Source organism: Nerophis lumbriciformis, linkage group LG22 (genome assembly GCF_033978685.3).
Source record: "Nerophis lumbriciformis linkage group LG22, RoL_Nlum_v2.1, whole genome shotgun sequence".
In the NCBI taxonomy this organism is placed as follows: domain Eukaryota; kingdom Metazoa; phylum Chordata; class Actinopteri; order Syngnathiformes; family Syngnathidae; genus Nerophis; species Nerophis lumbriciformis.
In genome coordinates, this window is record NC_084569.2 from 38,444,265 (window position 1) to 38,463,340 (window position 19,076).

Genomic DNA, 19,076 nt, shown 5'->3' on the forward strand with positions numbered 1-19,076 from the left:
CGAAGCCACGCTGTTGTAACACGTGCTGAATGTGGCTTGGCATTGTCTTGCTGAAACAAGCAGGGGCGTCCATGAAAAAGATGGCAGCATATGTTGTTCCAAAACCTGTATGTACCTTTCAGCATTAATAGTGCCTTCACAGATGTGTAAGTTACCCATGCCTTGGGCACTAATGCACCCCCATACCATCACTGATGCTGGCTTTTCAACTTTGCGTCGATAACAGTCTGGATGGTTCGCTTCCCCTTTGATCCGGATGACACGATGTTGAATATTTTCAAAAACAATTTGAAATGTGGACTCGTCATACCACAGAACACTTTTCCACTTTGCATGAGTCCATCTTAGATGATGTCGGGCCCAGAGAAGCCGGCGGCGTTTCTGGGTGTTGTTGATAAATGGCTTTCGCTTTGCATTGTAGAGCTTTAACTTGCACTTACAGATGTAGCGACCAACTGTATTTAATGACAGTGGTTTTCTGAAGTGTTCCTGAGCCCATGTGGTGATATCCTTTAGAGATTGATGTCGGTTTTTGATACAGTGCCGTCTGAGGGATCGAAGGTCACGGTCATTCAATGTTGGTTTCCGGCCATGCCGCTTACGTGGAGTGATTTCTCCAGATTCTCTGAACCTTTTGATGATATTATGGACCGTAGATGTTGAAATCCCTAAATTTCTTGCAATTGCACTTTGAGAAACGTTGTTCTTAAACTGTTTGACTATTTGCTCACGCAGTTGTGGACAAAGGGGTGTACCTCGCCCCATCCTTTCTTGTGAAAGACTGAGCATTTTTTGGGAAGCTGTTTTTATACCCAATCATGGCACCCACCTGTTCCCTGCACACCTGTGGGATGTTCCAAATAAGTGTTTGATGAGCATTCCTCAACTTTATCAGTATTTATTGCCACCTTTCCCAACTTCTTTGTCACGTTTTGCTGGCATCAAATTCTAAAGTTAATGATTATTTGCAAAAAAAAAAAAAAAAAGTTTATCAGTTTGTGTCATGTCTGTGTAATCATGTTTTATCTTAGTCATGTTTTGTTTAGTTATTGGACTCTTTAGTTTCTGGCTTTTCACTCCCTTGTCTTGTTTCCATGATTACCCATTAGTTTCACCTGTTCCACGTTTGGACTCATTGTGCACTCTTGTTTGTCACCATAGCAACCCATTAGTTTTCACCTGTCACGTCACGCACCTGTTTCACGTTTTGAGTCACGCACCTGTTTTCGTTAATCATGTCTGTAGTATTTAAGTTCATTGTTTTTCAGTTTGTCTTTCTGGTGACATCCCCACATTTATGCTCTGCACATTTCTGACTCTTTTTTCATGTCCATCGTTCACGCTGCTCCTTTTTGTCCATGCCAAGTAAGTTTTGTTTATTATTGCCACAGTTAGTGTTTTTTGTTGTTCATAGTTTTTGCCTTTGTGCAAGTGTTTGGTTTCATAGTTTGTTCTCCGCCATTGTGCGCGCCTTTTGTTTACTTCCTTGTTGTGTATTTATAGTGTTTAAATAAAAATGTACCTTCATTCCCGTCTCGCCCGAGCCAACTTTCCGTTGCCTTCTAGAAAGACTAAACCCCAGGACCAAGTCATGACAGTTTGAACATCAAATATGTTGTCTTTGTAGCATATTCAACTGAATATGGGTTGAAAATGATTTGCAAATCATTGTATTCCGTTTATATTTACATCTAACACAATTTCCCAACTCATATGGAAACGGGGTTTGTAACTTAGAAACAATTATTCTAACAATGATCTGCATGTTTTTTATATACAGTTTGTCCCCGGCCACCACAGCAGGTGAAGGTGAGGGAGAAAGACAACAACTGGCTTGTAGAATGGACCGAACCGAGCACAGCTTCAAAAGTCCGACTGTATTATCAAGTAAAGTATAACATCGCACAGAATCAGGTAAGAAACAATACATCTTGATATCGGTCATTTAAAGTAAACATTTATATCAAACACTTTTGTATGGATTTGCATTCTTATTATTAATGTCTCCAATGCTAGTTTTAATATTGCAAGCAGTAAGCTCTAGGCTTTTTGTAGCCCTAAACAAGACTTTAGTTTGTAGTCCCATTTCAGTCTTTAATATTACTAAGGCTTAGTTTTATAAGTTGCTAATAAAATGGACCCATCCACAGCTGAAGTTATTGAAAATATAAACTCATGGTTGTGGGGTTATACGCAGATTACGTGTTTATTCACATTTTGCGTGAATAAGTCAATTAATGAATGACACGGTGCTTCATATGAAAATCTACCACAAACATATTCCGAGCCCCTTCCTGCTCTGTCATTGATGATATACTGGCATATTATCCCCTGTATTGTCAGTGTGGCCGTAGTGCTCAGCGTTAGTGCCAGGCTGGTAATCCAACATAATGAGGTCTAATCCAAGTCGGAGACAGTGACTCTTTCAATGGAAAGAAAAAAAATGTAAAAAGAAAAAAAATTAATTAAATTGTTATATGTATCCAGTGATTATACTATAAAGTTATTTTCCATTTAACTTCACCAGTTTTAGATTATTTTTATTCAAAATCGCTGAATTTTCACATTTGCCGTTCAAATACTGAGAAGAGACGGTGCGGTGATCAGCAGCCAGTTGAGGCACGTCACTCAGTGCCTCAACATGGATTCCGGACTCGGCTAACTGCTGGCCTGCTGTGCAGTGAGACTGTATTGCTATATGAATTCTATTATACATTTCCATAGTTTAGTTAGCTGAGGTATATAATGTACAGTGTATTTTGTCAACAACTGTATGTGTGTAACGTATTTTTTGTGCTGAGCGATCATAAAACGGCTGCAAAAGACGCACTGGCTGAGGCTCCAGTAATCCCGCCTCCTGTAGAATTGTTGTATCAACTAAAGCCCACACTTAAACTTTCCACGTGCAAGATTTAATCTATTTAAAAAAGTTATTTCATAAGAAGCCAAAAAGTGCAAAAACAATAATGTTCGTGTTGGAGGAGTTGTGAATGACTGCAGGGCCGCAACATTAGGTACACCTGCAGACTGCAGGTGTACATAATTCACAACTCCTCCAACACGAACATTATTGTTTTTGCACTTTTTGGCTTCTTATTGAATAACTTTTGTAACCTATTTTTATGGGCTTTCCTCTTTGTGATGTTAAGTTCCTGTTATGCGCTGTTATACAGTATATGCCTTGAGCTCTTATTTTGAAGGCGCTAAGAGCGGAAGTGACGACACGGAGTGGAGCGGAAGTTTTTGAAAGAAGGTAAATAAAGTGGTCCTCGTGTAAACTGGAGCCTCCGTGTTTGTTATTTTGTAGTTTCATACAGTATAGGCGACATTTATAAACCCTCGGTTACACTTTTTTTAAATAGATTCAATCTTGCACGTGGAAAGTTTAAGTGAGGGCTTTACTTGCGGCGCATGGACCTAATTTATAAGTAAAGGTAAGACCATAATAAAGTTTTTTTTTATTAAATGTGCTTTTTTGTGTGCTACAGTTTGTATGTGTAAAGTTAAAGTTAAGTTAAAGTATTATATCTGCATTTTGAAAGCATGTTTATTTCTCTCATATATAAGGAACATTAGGTTGTTTCCCTATATTTGCCCTGCAATTGGCTGGCCACCAGTGAAGGGTGTACCTAGCCTCTTGCCAGAAGTCAACTGGGATAGGTTCCAGCTTACCCGCGACTCTAGTGAAGATAAGCGCTATAGAAAATGGATGAATGTGTTTGTGGGATAACAACTGACAAAATGCATGACCTACGTGAAAGGTCTAAGAACGTATCGGTAACCAGGAGTCAACATCCTCCACATGCTGGCCACACCGCATTCAAATCTCTAGCATTCAAAGGGGAATTCCAACAAATGTATCGGCATTGACAGTGAAATAATGTACTAAACAGAAATATGTATTCTTTTTTTGCAGGACGCTTCTGTCCTGCTGAACGTCTCAGAGGGTTCCACATCAGTGACCATCCCAGGTGTGTCTCTGAGCCCATCCCAGCACCACCGAGTCCGAGTCAGGTCTTTAGTCGTCCCTGGAGAGGGATCACATTACGAAGGAAATCCCTCGGATTGGACCGAACCACTTGATTGGACCTCACATCCAGGTACTGTAAAGTGAAGTGTGGCTTTCTTGATTGATGTATTTTACAATATCGTTATTCAGCCCCCTGGCCCTTCACCACCGTGGTCTATTCCTTCATCAGTCTGTTTGTGGCCATCGTCTTCTGGGTATTCTACTACGCTATTCCACAATGTCACAGGTACTTTTATTTAACCCTCACAAAAGTCACATATCAGCAACCATTTTACTACAATACAGTAGTACCTCTAGAACCGTGTTTTTCAACCACTGTGAGATTCAGTCTGGTGTGCCGTGAGAGATTATCTAATTTCACCTATTTGGGTTAAAAATATTTTATGCCAACCAGTAATTATAGTCTGCAAATACAGTGCCGTTGTTGAGTGTCGGTGCTGTCTAGAGCTCGACAGAGTAACCGTGTAATACTCTTCCATATCAGCAGGTGGCAGCAGGTAGCTAATTGCTTTGTAAACGTCGTATCTAATGCTTAAACCAAAAATAAACAAAAGGCGATTTCTCCTAAAAAAGGCATTGAAGCTTAGGGATGGCTACGGAAAACGAAACTAAAACTGAACTGGCTACAAAGTAAACAAAAACAGAATGCTGGACGACAGCAAAGACTTACAGCGTGTGGAGCAGACGGCGTCCACAAAGTACATCCGAACATGACATGACGATCAACAATTTCCACACAAAGAAGGATAGCGTCCGCACAACTGAAATAGTCTTGATTGCTAAAACAAGGCAGGTGCGGGGAATATCGCTCAAAGGAAGACATGAAGCTGCTACAGGAAAATACCAGCAAAACAGGAAAAGCCGCCAAAATAGGAACGCAAGACACTACACACAGGAAAACACCAATAAACTCCAAATAAGTCATAGCGTGATGTGACAGGTGGTGACAGTACACCTACTTTGAGACAAGAGCTATAGTGATGCATGCTTGGTTATGGTTTGAATTAATATCCAACGATTGCAACAATGACTTTTTACTGTCAATATCAACTTTTGAGTTTACATTTTTAATGTTTTCTGCTGGTGGTGAGCCTCCACATTTTTTTCAATGAACAAAAATGTGCCTTGGCTCCAAAAAGGTTGAAAAACACTGCTCTAGAAAGCACACTTTAAAAAAAATGTTTGGAAATCAATACAATAGACTGGAGTACTAAGTACAGTAGTTTTTTGAAGTAATAATAATGTATAGCATTTACCTTGGAGAGTGAACTTCTACAGTGTCTCCTTCCAGCTGCTTCTTCGCCCAACACACCATCAGCAGCTTTTCCATATTTTCATGGATACATGTCTGCCGTTTAGATATTACTTCAACATTGTCGGCTGGATTTGGACTCATTTTGCTTCAGTGCGGTGCGGACTAGCAGTGATACTGTCATGACCTGTTGCCGCTGATCATGTCTTGTTTCAGTAGTGTGTGTGAGAGAAAAACATTTCAGTTGGTTATGTGAGAGCTTTTCAGTAGTGTATGTAAGAGGTAATTCTGAATAATGTCCCCTTATAACGGCCCCTTATAAGAGTTTTCCGCCATGTGTGTGCAGTTTCGCGACCGTTTCGCATTCAGCGGACATCTGGGGGTAACTCATAAGTTGTGCCCACAGGGGTGACGAACACGGAAGTGAACCGTGTCTTAAAGACATGCCCACAGTGGCTCTGACGACGCGAGAGCGGACGCTTGCCTAAACTAACTTAAGCTGGATTTAGAAGTCAATGGAAAATTAGAGCCAATAAATATGCGTACGCTTTATTATCCGACTAATCGTTAAGATAATTGTTGAGTAATCTTCCATCCAAATAATCCTTAGTTCCAGTCCTAAACTCAAATGTTTGCTTGCAACTTAGAGCATAACAATTAGCCAAGAGACAGCTCTTATCTCAAAACACTCTTAAGTTGGTGCACTCTTAAACTGAGTACTATGGTTGTACGGTATATTGGTATTAGTATAGTACCGCAATACTAATGAATCAATGTACCGGTCCGCCACCGCCAATGTGTGATCCTGTAACTACTTGGTATCGGATTGATACCCAACTTTGTGGTATCATCCAAAACTAATGCAAAGCATCCAACCAATAGAAGAATAAGTGATTATTAGATTTTAACGGAAATTTGATAGAACATGTGAAAAGAGAAAGTAAGCAGATATTCACAAGTAGATTAATAATTCATTTTCTACCACTTGTCCTTAATAATGTTGACAAAATAATAGAACGTAAAATGACACAATATGTTACTGCATACGTCAAATTAGGAGTCTTTGTTTGCTTGCTTACTACTAAAAGACAAGTTGTCTAGTATGTTCACTATTTTATTTAAGGACAAACTTGCAATAAGAAACATATGTTTAATGTACCCTAACATTTGTTGTTAAAGGGGAACATTATCACCACACCTATGTAAGTGTCAATATATACCTTGATGTTGCAGAAAAAAGACCATATATTTTTTTAACTGATTTCCGAACTCTAAATGGGTGAATTTAGGCGAATTAAACGCCTTTCTAATATTCGCTCTCGGAACAATGTGATGTGACAACGTGACGTCACATCGGGAAGCAATCCGCCATTTTCTCAAACACCGAGTCAAATCAGCTCTGTTATTTTCCGTTTTTTTCGACTGTTTTCCGTACCTTGGAGACATCATGCCTCGTCGGTGTGTTGTCGGAGGGTGTAACAACACGAACAGGGACGGATTCAAGTTGCACCAGTGGCCCAAAGATGCCAAAGTGGCAAGAAATTGGACGTTTGTTCCGCACACTTTACCGACGAAAGCTATGCTACGACAGAGAATGGCAAGAATGTGTGGATATCCTGCGACACTCAAAGCAGATGCATTTCCAACGATAAAGTCAAAGAAATCTGCCGCCAGACCCCCATTGAATCTGCCGGAGTGTGTGAGCAATTCAGGGACAAAGGACCTCGGTAGCACAGCAAGCAATGGCGGCAGTTTGTTCCCGCAGACGAGCGAGCTAAACCCCCTGGATGTCTTGTCTTACACACCGTCCCTTATGCCACCGAAGATGATCAAGAGAAGAATATCGACCCTAGCTTCCCTGGCCTGCTGACATGAGGGTATGTCTACAGAATATATTAATTGATGAAAATTGGGCTGTCTGCACTCTCAAAGTGCATGTTGTTGCCAAATGTATTTCATATGCTGTAAACCTAGTTCATAGTTGTTAGTTTCCTTTAATGCCAAACAAACACATACCAATCGTTGGTTTGAAGGCGATCGCCGAATTCGTCCTCGCTTTCTCCCGTCGTGTCGTTTTCGTCGGTTTCGCTTGCATACGGTTCAAACCGATATGGCTCAATAGCTTCAGTTTCTTCTTCAATTTCGTTTTCGCTACCTGCCTCCACACTACAACCATCCGTTTCAATACATGCGTAATCTGTTGAATCGCTTACGCCGCTGAAATCCGAGTCTGAATCGGAGCTAATGTCGCTATAGCTTGCTGTTCTTTCCGCCATGTTTGTTTGTGTTGGCTTCACTATGTGACGTCACAGGAAAATGGACGGGTGTATATAACGATGGTTAAAATCAGGCACCTTGAAGCTTTTTTTAGGGATATTGCGTGATGGGTAAAATTTTGAAAAAAACTTCGAAAAATATAATAAGCCACTGGGAACTGATTTTTAATAGTTTTAACCCTTCTGAAATTGTGATAATGTTCCCCTTTAAAATAAAGCCAATAATGCACATTTTTTTTGGTCCCCTTTATTTAGAAAATTATCAAAGTATCGAAAAAATGTTGGTACCGGTACCAAAATATTGGTATCGGCGAACAACACTGCACTGTACTAAAGAAATCAAACATGTGGAACCAGTTAAGAGCTCTGCTTCAGAATGTCTGAGTTTATATTGGAAATGTATGTTTCCCTTCATGAACCACAACTCTATAGTATAGTACTAAAAGCGGTTGCTAAAATGTGATGAACGCATTAACTTTTGTGAGATACCTAATGATATGTTGACTGATTGTTTTGATTTGCAATCTTCTGGAAGCAAAATGACGGTCTGGGTGAGCTCAATTCCTTCTCCTGGCAAAAGCAAAGCTCTGTCGGGAATCCAGGTGAGGAAATTCAACGATCACAAACCGGAACAGTGGTAGCGGATCGAGAGTTATTTTGTCATGTCCTTATCCAGTGTGCCGCCAATCAAGCCCTGATAGACAGCACTTGCATCTGGAAAGTGCAGCACATGGACAGTGTGTCGACAAGGTAAGTGAATGTTAATAAACGATATATGACCATTTTGACCGCTGTGTAGTCAACCACACGGAATATTGCACGACTTCATTAGGGGGGGGAGGATGAAGTGCTGGCTGTTCAGAGTCGGGACCCGGGGTGCATCGGTTGGGGACATCTCTGCACTGCTGACCCGTCTCCGCTCGGGATGGTCTCCTGCTGGCCCCACTATGGACTGGACTCTCACTATTATGTTAGATCCACTATGGACTGGACTGTCACTATTATGTTAGATCCACTATGGACTGGACTCTCACACTATTATGTTAGATCCACTATGGACTGGACTCTCACTATTATGTTAGATCCACTATGGACTGGACTCTCACTATTATGTTAGATCCACTATGAACTGGACTCTCATTATTATGTTAGATCCACTATGGACTGGACTCTCACTATTATGTTAGATCCACTATGGACTGGACTCTCACTATTATGTTAAATCCACTATGGACTGGACTCTCACTATTATGTTAGATCCACTATGGACTAGACTCTCACTATTATGTTAGATTCACTATGGACTGGACTCTCACTATTATGTTAGATCCACTATGGACTGGACTCTCACTATAATGTTAGATCCACTATGGACTGGACTCTTACTATTATGTTAGATCCACTATGGACTGGACTCTCACTATAAGGTTAGATCCACTATGGACTGGACTCTCACTATTATGTTAAATCCACTATGGACTGGACTCTCACTATTATGTTAGATCCACTATGGACTAGACTCTCACTATTATGTTAGATTCACTATGGACTGGACTCTCACTATTATGTTAGATCCACTATGGACTGGACTCTCACTATAATGTTGGATCCACTATGGACTGGACTCTTACTATTATGTTAGATCCACTATGGACTGGACTCTCACTATAATGTTAGATCCACTATGGACTGGACTCTCACTATTATGTTGGATCCACTATGGACTGGACTCTCACTATTATGTTAGATTTACTATGGACTGGACTCTCACTATTATGTTAGATCCACTATGGACTGGACTCTCACTATTATGTTAGATCCACTATGGACTGGACTCTCACTATTATGTTAGATCCACTATGGACTGGACTCTCACTATTATGTTAGATTCACTATGGACTGGACTCTCACTATTATGTTAGATCCACTATGGACTGGACTCTCACACTATTATGTTAGATCCACTATGGACTGGACTCTCACTATTATGTTAGATCCACTATGGACTGGACTCTCATTATTATGTTAGATCCAGTATGGACTGGACTCTCACAATTATGTTAGATCCACTATGGACTGGACTGTCACTATTATGTTAGATCCACTATGGACTGGACTCTCACTATTATGTTTGATCCACTATGGACTGGACTATCACTATTATGTTAGATTCACTATGGACTGGACTCTCACTATTATGTTAGATCCACTATGGACTGGACTCTCACTATTATGTTAGATCCACTATGGACTGGACTCTCACTATTATGTTAGATCCACTATGGACTGGACTCTCACACTATTATGTTAGATCCACTATGGACTGGACTCTCACTATTATGTTAGATCCACTATGGACTGGACTCTCACTATTATGTTAGATCCACTATGGACTGGACTATCACTATTATGTTAGATTCACTATGGACTGGACTCTCACTATTATGTTAGATCCACTATGGACTGGACTCTCACTATTATGTTAGATCCACTATGGACTGGACTCTCACTATTATGTTAGATCCACTATGGACTGGACTCTCACTATTATGTTAGATCCACTATGGACTGGACTCTCACTATTATGTTAGATTCACTATGGACTGGACTCTCTCACTATTATGTTAGATCCACTATGGACTGGACTCTCACTATTGTGTTAGATCCACTATGGACTGGACTCTCACTATTATGTTAGATCCACTATGGACTGGACTCTCACTATTATGTTAGATCCACTATGGACTGGACTCTCACTATTATTTTAGATCCACTATGGACTGGACTCTCACTATTATGTTAGATCCACTATGGACTGGACTCTCATTATTATGTTAGATCCACTATGGACTGGACTCTCACACTATTATGTTAGATTCACTATGGACTGGACTCTCACACTATTATGTTAGATCCACTGTGGACTGGACTCTCACTATTATGTTAGATCCACTATGGACTGGACTCTCACTATTATGTTAGATCCACTATGGACTGGACTCTCATTATTATGTTAGATCCACTATGGAATGGACTCTCACTATTATGTTAGATCCACTATGGACTGGAATTTCACAATATTATGTTAGATCCACGATGGACTGGACTCTCACTATTATGTTAGATCCACTGTGGACTGGACTCTCACACTATTATGTTAGATCCACTACAGATAGATAGATAGATAGATGGGTATTTATTGTCATTGCACAAGTACAACAAAACTTTGTTTTCAGCACAAACCCGTTCAAGATGAGACAAACAAACAGTGTACAGGGTTACAGAACAGGAACGCCGATGGGTCGCCACAAGGCGCCCCGTAAAAGATGGGACAAAAGGTAAAACACTGGGGAAGGATGAGTAAAAAAAATACAATGTAGACTGGGCTGGAGTGGGAAAAAACCTCCATAGCAAAGCACATATACATATTACAACATACATCTCCAGATATCTAGCAACAGAGGGAAGGGAGTGCGAGGTAATGGTGGCAGGCCGCAGCTCTCGGCGCTGACCATCCTTCCATCACCCCTATGGGATTTGCGTCGAGGGCTGGACTTTCACAATATTATGTCAGACCCACTCGACGTCCATTGCATCCGGTCTCCCCTAGGGGTGGGGGTCACCCACATCTGTGGTCCTAGCCAAGGTTTCTCATAGTCATTCACATTGACATCCCACTGGGTTGTGAGTTTTTCCTTGCCCTTATGTGGTTTCTGAACCGCGGATGTCATTGTGGCTTGTGCAGCCCTTTGAGACACTTGTGATTTAGGGCTATATAAATAAACATTGATTGATTGATTGATTAGCGAGATCACTAAGAGTAAAAATGTCTTCCTCGTGTACATGTCTGATTGTTATTTGTGTAGCGTTATAGACCGCAGCAAACATTACCCAGCTTGCATAGATTGTTACAAATCCATTAGAATCAGAATCAGAATAGTTTTTATTGCCATTGTTTGTTTGTTCACAAACTAGGAATTTGTCTTGGTGCAATGGTGCAACATCAAACACATATAACACAGAATAGGTCATAAAATGAGCTGTGCTTGAGCTATCAGAAGCTATTAGATTTGCTGTTTCCTTTAACTTGGACACACCCATCTACACCTTTGGCCATTCTAAGCCAGTCATCTCCAGGAGTTATCTCACCCTCCGTTTTACTAATGTTTTCCAATGTTGTAAAAATGGGTAGAATAAATATTGCATTTCAACATTTCTTTCAACGAAGATTTGTGTCAGCCTGAGACACAGTCATTTTGATAGTAGGTTGATATAGCTAATATGGACTTTTACCGTATTATTCGGAGTATAAGTCGCTCCGGAGTATAAGTCGCACCGGCCGAAAATGCATAATAAAGAAGGGAAAAAACATATATAAGTCGCACTGGAGTATAAGTGGCATTTTTTTGGGGAAATGTATTTGATAAAAGCCAACAGCAAGAATAGACATTTGAAAGGCAATTTAAAATAAATAAAGAATAGTGAACAACAGGCTGAATAAGTGTACGTTATATGAGGCATAAATAACCAACTGGTATGTGTTGCGTTTTGGACCAGTTGTTCCTCCCAGGGAATTCAAGTCACAAGTCGCTCCCAAGCTCTTTACGACACTTAAAGCCGAGTTGAAAAACCACCAGAGACAGAATAGGTATTTTGTAATATATTTGCAAAGCTTTGCATATATACATTTACACCAGTCCAGCATAGAACATTCAATCGCCCCGCTAAGATGGTCTGTTCTCCCGACAAAACCCTCTCCCCTCTTAAGTCTCTCTAGTCAAAACACATGCACATTATCTCTCTTTCTTACATTCCAAAGCTTTAAGGTTAACACACACAGTTTACTTGCAGACAAACAGAAAGAGAACAAATGGAAAAACACGAGCTGTTTTCAAATATGACTATGAAATAAAGGAAGTAACACTTAAATTCGAATATATGTAAATATCTGCCTCCGACATGTTAACGTAACATATTATGGTAAGAGTCATTCAAATAACTATAACATATAGAACATGCTATACGTTTACCAAACAATCTAATCGCTAAATCCCATGAAATCTTATACGTCTAGTCTCTTACGTGAATGAGATCAATAATATTATTTGATATTTTACGCTAATGTGTTAATCATTTCACACATAAGTCGCGCCTGAGTATAAGTCGCACCCCCGGGCAAACTATGAAAAAAACTGCGACTTATAGTCCGAAAAATACGGTACATCATGTGTTGACTTCATTATAACACTTATATAGGACTTTTATAAAGTCATGGATATCGGGCTTTCTGCTCCGCCACTCCCAGTCTGTGGAACGCTCTCCCTGACCACCTGAGGGCACCACAAACTGTGGATGCTTTTAAAAAAGGCTTAAAAACTCTTCTTTTTTAGACATATGCATAATAGTTTTAGGTATTTTGCTGTTCTAGTTTTTATTTGTATTTATTTTTTTTAATACACTGTAGCACTTTGAGGTTGTTTACTCATGGTAAAGTGCTTTTTACAAATACAATCTATTATTATTATTATTATTATTAAAGCGCTAACTTTTAAAATTATTTTTACTGAAATTCCCCCGCTATACACCTTAGAGTCATATGACTTGGTATGTGACACTTGTTAACTGTTAGCGTGCTACCTCCGAGGACGAAGCTACGGACAATGGGATATTAGGCTTTCTGCTCCGTCGCTCCCAGTCTGTGGAACGCTCTCCCTGACCACCTGAGGGCACCACAGACTGTGGATATTAAAAAAAAAAAAAGGCTTAAAAACCCTTCTTTTTTAGATATATGCATAATAGTTTTAGCTATTTTGCTTTCCTAGTTTTTATTTGTATTTTTTTTTTTTTTTTTTTTAATACACTGTAGCACTTTGAGGTTGTTTACTCAATGTAAAGTGCTTTTTACAAATACAATCTATTATTATTATCATTATTAAAGCGCTAACTTTTAAAGTTATTTTTACTGAAATTCCCCCGCTATACACCTTAGAGTCATATGACTTGGTATGTCACACTTGTTAACTGTTAGCGTGCTACCTCCGAGGACAAAGCTACGAACAATGGGATATTGGGATTTCTGCTCCGCCGCTCCCAGTCTGTGGAACGCTCTCCCTGACCACCTGAGGGCACCACAGACTGTGGATGCTTTTAAAAAAGGCTTTAAAACCCTTCTTTTTTAGATATATGAATAATAGTTTTAGCTATTTTGCTGTTCTAGTTTTTATTTTTTTTTATTTTTTTTTTTTTTTTTAATACACTGTAGCACTTTGAGGTTGTTTACTCAATGTAAAGTGCTTTTTACAAATACAATCTATTATTATTATTATTATTATTAAAGCGCTAACTTTTAAAGTTATTTTTACTGAAATTCCCCCGCTATACACCTTAGAGTCATATGACTTGGTATGTGACACTTGTTGACTGTTGGCGTGCTACCTCCGAGGACAAAGCTACAGACAATGGGATATTAGGCTTTCTGCTCCGCCGCTCCCAGTCTGTGGAAGGCTCTCCCTGACCACCTGAGGGCACCACAGACTGTGGATGCTTTTAAAAAAAAAAAGGCTTAAAAACCCTTCTTTTTTAGATATATGCACAAAAGTTTTAGCTATTTTGCTGTTCTAGTTTTTATTTGTATTTATTTATTTATTTATTTTTTATTTTGTTTAATACACTGTAGCACTTTGAGGTTGTTTACTCAATGTAAAGTGCTTTTTACAAATACAATCTATTATTATTATTATTATTATTAAAGCGCTAACTTTTAAAATTATTTTTACTGAAATTCCCCCGCTATACACCTTAGAGTCATATGACTTGTTGACTGTTAGCGTGCTACCTCCGAGGACAAAGCTACGAACAATGGGATATTGGGCTTTCTGCTCCGCCGCTCCCAGTCTGTGGAACGCTCTCCCTGACCACCTGAGGGCACCACAGACTGTGGATGCTTTTAAAAAAAGGCTTAAAAACCCTTCTTTTTTAGATATATGCATAAAAGTTTTAGCTATTTTGCTGTTCTAGTTTTTATTTGTATTTATTTTTTATTTTTTTATTTTTTTTAATACACTGTATTGGAACGCTCTCCCTGACCACCTGAGGGCACCACAGACTGTGGATGCTTTTAAAAACTGAAATTCCCCCGCTATACACCTTAGAGCCATATAATTTGGTATGTGACACAAGCTGTTAGCATGCTAACCTTAGCTTGCTAACATTTGTAGCAACCACACGGAATATTGCACGACTTCACGAGTGAGATCACTAAGAATAAAAATGTCTTCCTCTCTCAGCAGCTCCTCGAGCTCCTTGGTTAGGCCATCTGAGGATGCTGGAAATAAAGATTTGGAGCAGGACCGACAGGACCGACAGGACCGCAAGTGTAATAGCCTTCCCCTCCCTGCTGGGGGGGTTAATAGCTCTGACCTTCTGGTGCACTTCAGCGGCCCATATATCCTCTGTCAGGTCAGCGAGTCACTCACAACCATTTGTCAGATATGCAGCTGCATAAAAAAAACAAAAAAACATTTCACTCAAAATGTTACAGACACATTTTTACGGCATTTACTGAGATGACTTAAAAAATGACTTCATGTCTACTTGTCAGTCCGTAGACTCCAAGTGCAGGTGTGAAGTGACGGAGGAGAAAGACGAAACGCCGCCACACGGTCCTGACTCGCCGTCCTCGGTGTTCTTCACCCAGTATAGAGATGGCGAGCGTTGCCAGGATCTGGCGTCGCACTCAAACACACAGAGGTGTGAGCAGCGCCATCAGTGCGTTGATAACACGGATAATCCACCCACCAGCAGTGATCTTCCCCTGGAATACAGCTCGGGACCCTCCTGGCCCACCATCAGGGCCTCGGGGTATTGTTTTGTGCCCTCATAGTAAGTCTTTGGGTGCATGCTTCCGAATCTAAACCCAAAATATCATTTAATCACCAAGTGTTATGTGATGTCTGGCCAGTAGAGGGCAGTAGCTGACTGAGACCTAAAGCCTGATCCAGTGAATCAGAATCAGCATATGTGGTTGGAAAAAAAGTCAGTGTTCAAAAACAAGAAAAAAAAATACAAAAATTAGGGGGTATTTTATTTGAACTAAGCAAAATGATCTGCCAATAGAAAAAGGAAATTTGGCTTGTCAAGACTTTCCAAAACAAGTAAAATTAGCTAACCTCAATGGACCCAAAAATACCTTAAAGGGTTAAAACCATTAAAAATCAGTTCCCAGTGGCTTATTTTATTTTTCGAAGTTTTTTTCAAAATTTTACCCATCCCTAAAAAAAGCTTCAAAGTGCCTGATTTTAACCATCGTTATAAACACCCGTCCATTTTCCTGTGACGTCACATAGTGATGCCAACACAAACAAACATGGCGCATAGAACAGCAAGCTATAGCGACATTAGCTCGGATTCAGACTCGGATTTCAGCGGCTTAAGCGATTCAACAGATTACGCATGTATTGAAACGGATGGTTGTAGTGTGGAGGCAGGTAGCGAAAACGAAATTGAAGAAGAAACTGAAGCTATTGAGCCATATCGGTTTGAACCGTATGCAAGCGAAACCGACGAAAACGACACGACGGGAGAAAGCGAGGACGAATTCGGCGATCGCCTTCTAACCAACGATTGGTATGTGTTTGTTTGGCATTAAAGGAAACTAACAACTATGAACTAGGTTTACAGCATATGAAATACATTTGGCAACATTATGCACTTTGAGAGTGCAGACAGCCCAATTTTCATCAATTAATATATTCTGTAGACATACCCTCATGTCAGCAGGCCAGGGAAGCTAGGGTCGATATTCTTCTCTTGATCATCTTCGGTGGCATAAGGGACGGTGTGTAAGACAAGACATCCAGGGGGTTTAGCTCGCTCGTCTGCGGGAACAAACTGCCGCCATTGCTTGCCGTGCTACCGAGGTCCTTTGTCCCTGAATTGCTCACACACTCCGGCAGATTCGATGGGGGTTCTGGCGGCAGATTTCTTTGACTTTATCGTTGGAAATGCATCTGCTTTGAGTGTCGCAGGATATCCACACATTCTTGCCATCTCTGTCGTAGCATAGCTTTCGTCGGTAAAGTGTGCGGAACAAACGTCCAATTTCTTGCCACTTTGGCATCTTTGGGCCACTGGTGCAACTTGAATCCGTCCCTGTTCGTGTTGTTACACCCTCCGACAACACACCGACGAGGCACGATGTCTCCAAGGTACGGAAAACAGTCGAAAAAACGGAAAATAACAGAGCTGATTTGACTCGGTGTTTGAGAAAATGGCGGATTGCTTCCCGATGTGACGTCACGTAGTGGCGTCATCGCTCCGAGGGCGAATATTAGAAAGGCGTTTAATTCGCCAAAATTCACCGATTTAGATTTCGGAAATCGGTTAAAAAAATATATGGTCTTTTTTCTGCAACATCAAGGTATATATTGACGCTTACATAGGTCTGGTGATAATGTACCCCTTTAAATGAAGTAAATGCTAGTGCCATTATCTTGACATAATGATATGCGCTCGGCATTACATTTCTTGAAACCAGCAAACTTATACTAAAAACTAGTTTATTGTTCTTAATGGAAAGGCAACAAGGCAACCGCTTGTTACTCTCGGGGTCTCCTAGCCGCTCAGGCAAATCATGTTGTCTAAAAAGGCATTTTTCCATCGATAACATGACATCATCGCGCCAAGTGCGTCCTCTTTCAGTCAATTAGTGTGCAAGGGAAATATATATATATATATATATATATATATATATATATATATATATATATATATATATATATATATAAATACAGCCCGGCCCCCGGACAATTTTTTTATTGTAATTTTGAAGCATTTATCTGAATGTGCATGAACTATTTCTGTTCAAAATTGTTTGAAATGTCAAATGTTTAAATATTAACTGTCAGTTTACTGTACTGTGCCAACTGTTCCCTCAGCTGCTGACTTTGTAAATGAGCTTCTTAAACAAGCTTAGCTTCTATGCAGTCCCTTTTGTGGGAAGCGACGTGTGATGATTAGTTTTTATTGTACTACAAATGTTTTTTGTTTTTAGCTCAATGCCTTCATGATGGTTTGTATGTTGTATGTATTTTATGTATTTGTACCTTGTTTTTACTGTTGTACCTTGTTTTTACTGTTGTAACTTGTTTTTACTGTTGTACCTTGTTTTTAATGTTGTACCTTGTTTTTACTGTTGTACCTTGTTTTTACTGTTGTAACTTGTTTTTACTGTTGTACCTTGTTTTTACTGTTGTAACTTGTTTTTAATGTTGTACCTTGTTTTTACTGTTGTACCTTGTTTTTACTGTTGTTTTTAATGTTGTACCTTGTTTTTTCTGTTGTACCTTGTTTTTACTGTTGTTTTTAATGTTGTACCTTGTTTTTACTGTTGTACCTTGTTTTTACTGTTGTACCTTGTTTTTACTGTTGTACCTTGTTTTTACTGTTCTAACTTGTTTTTACAAAAAAATATATGGTCTTTTTTCTGCAACATCAAGGTATATTTTGACGCTTACATAGGTCTGGTGATAATGTTCCCCTTTAAAATAAGTATATTCTCACTAGTAACAAGTGCACTTTTCTTGGTAGAAAAAGAAAAAGAGACCTTTTTGCTCAATATGTTGAAAAATATTAAATGAAGTAAACGCTAGTGCCATTATCTTGACATAATGATATGCGCTCGACATTACATTTACTTATACTAAAAACTAATTTATTGTTCTTAATGGAAAGGCAACGAGGCAAGCGCTTGTTACTCTCGGGGTCTCCTAGCCGCTCAGGCAAATCATACGGTCGAAAAATGCATTTTTCCATGGATAACATGACATCATCGCAGCAAGTGCGTGCTCTTTCAGTCAATTAGTGCGCATATATACAACCCGGTTTTAATTGTAAATTAGAAGAATTTATCTGAATGTGCATGAACTATTTCTGTTCAAAATTGTTTAAAATGTCAAATGTTTAAATATTAACTGTCAGTTTACTGTACTGTGCCAACTGTACTACTATATAAGTAAGTATTTTCTCTTGTTTCATTGATAAATAAAACAGCAAAGTCCATTTGGCTGTCATCTGTTTTAATTATGTTTTTTTTTTTCATGCTTGAAATAAGAAATTATTACTTTAAAAAAGTAGTTTTATACTTGTGAGTGTTGACGACACAGCTTTGCAACAGTTGATATTCTAGTTTCAAGCATGTTTTACTCAATATAGGTCATCAAATCTCAGCAATAAGCTGTAATATCTTACTGAGATCATTTAGGACCAAAACACTTAAAACAAGTAAAACACTCTAACATAAAATCTGCTTAGTGATAATAATTATCTTATCAGACAGAAAATAAGCAAATATCACCCTTATTTGAGATATTTAATCTTACTTAGATTGCAGTTTTTGCAGTGTGTGCTTTTGTCAATATTTAACCGTTTTTTTTTCTTTAATTTAAATCAGTAAGTCATTAAAAAAAAATACAACATTATAAAATATTTATGAGATTGTTAGAATCAAAATGAGAAACAT

General features: G+C 39.2%; 1 protein-coding gene across 2 annotated transcripts in view; it reads left to right on the top strand.

Moving 5' to 3' along the window:
* The window catches only part of csf2rb (colony stimulating factor 2 receptor subunit beta), a 37,365-nt gene extending 21,115 nt beyond the window's left edge, over window positions 1–16,250 (top strand). The window contains exons 8-14 of one of the 2 annotated variants that reach the window (XM_061973354.1): window positions 1,781–1,914; window positions 3,917–4,100; window positions 4,160–4,256; window positions 8,094–8,160; window positions 8,235–8,308; window positions 14,845–15,016; window positions 15,159–16,250. In XM_061973354.1, coding sequence (XP_061829338.1) covers window positions 1,781–1,914; window positions 3,917–4,100; window positions 4,160–4,256; window positions 8,094–8,160; window positions 8,235–8,308; window positions 14,845–15,016; window positions 15,159–15,440 — 1,010 coding nt within the window. In that variant the 3' untranslated portion in view covers window positions 15,441–16,250. The remainder of the gene's footprint in view (window positions 1–1,780; window positions 1,915–3,916; window positions 4,101–4,159; window positions 4,257–8,093; window positions 8,161–8,234; window positions 8,309–14,844; window positions 15,017–15,158) is intronic. The other variant, XM_061973356.1, reaches the window with a different exon arrangement.
* Window positions 16,251–19,076: the final 2,826 nt, after the last annotated feature.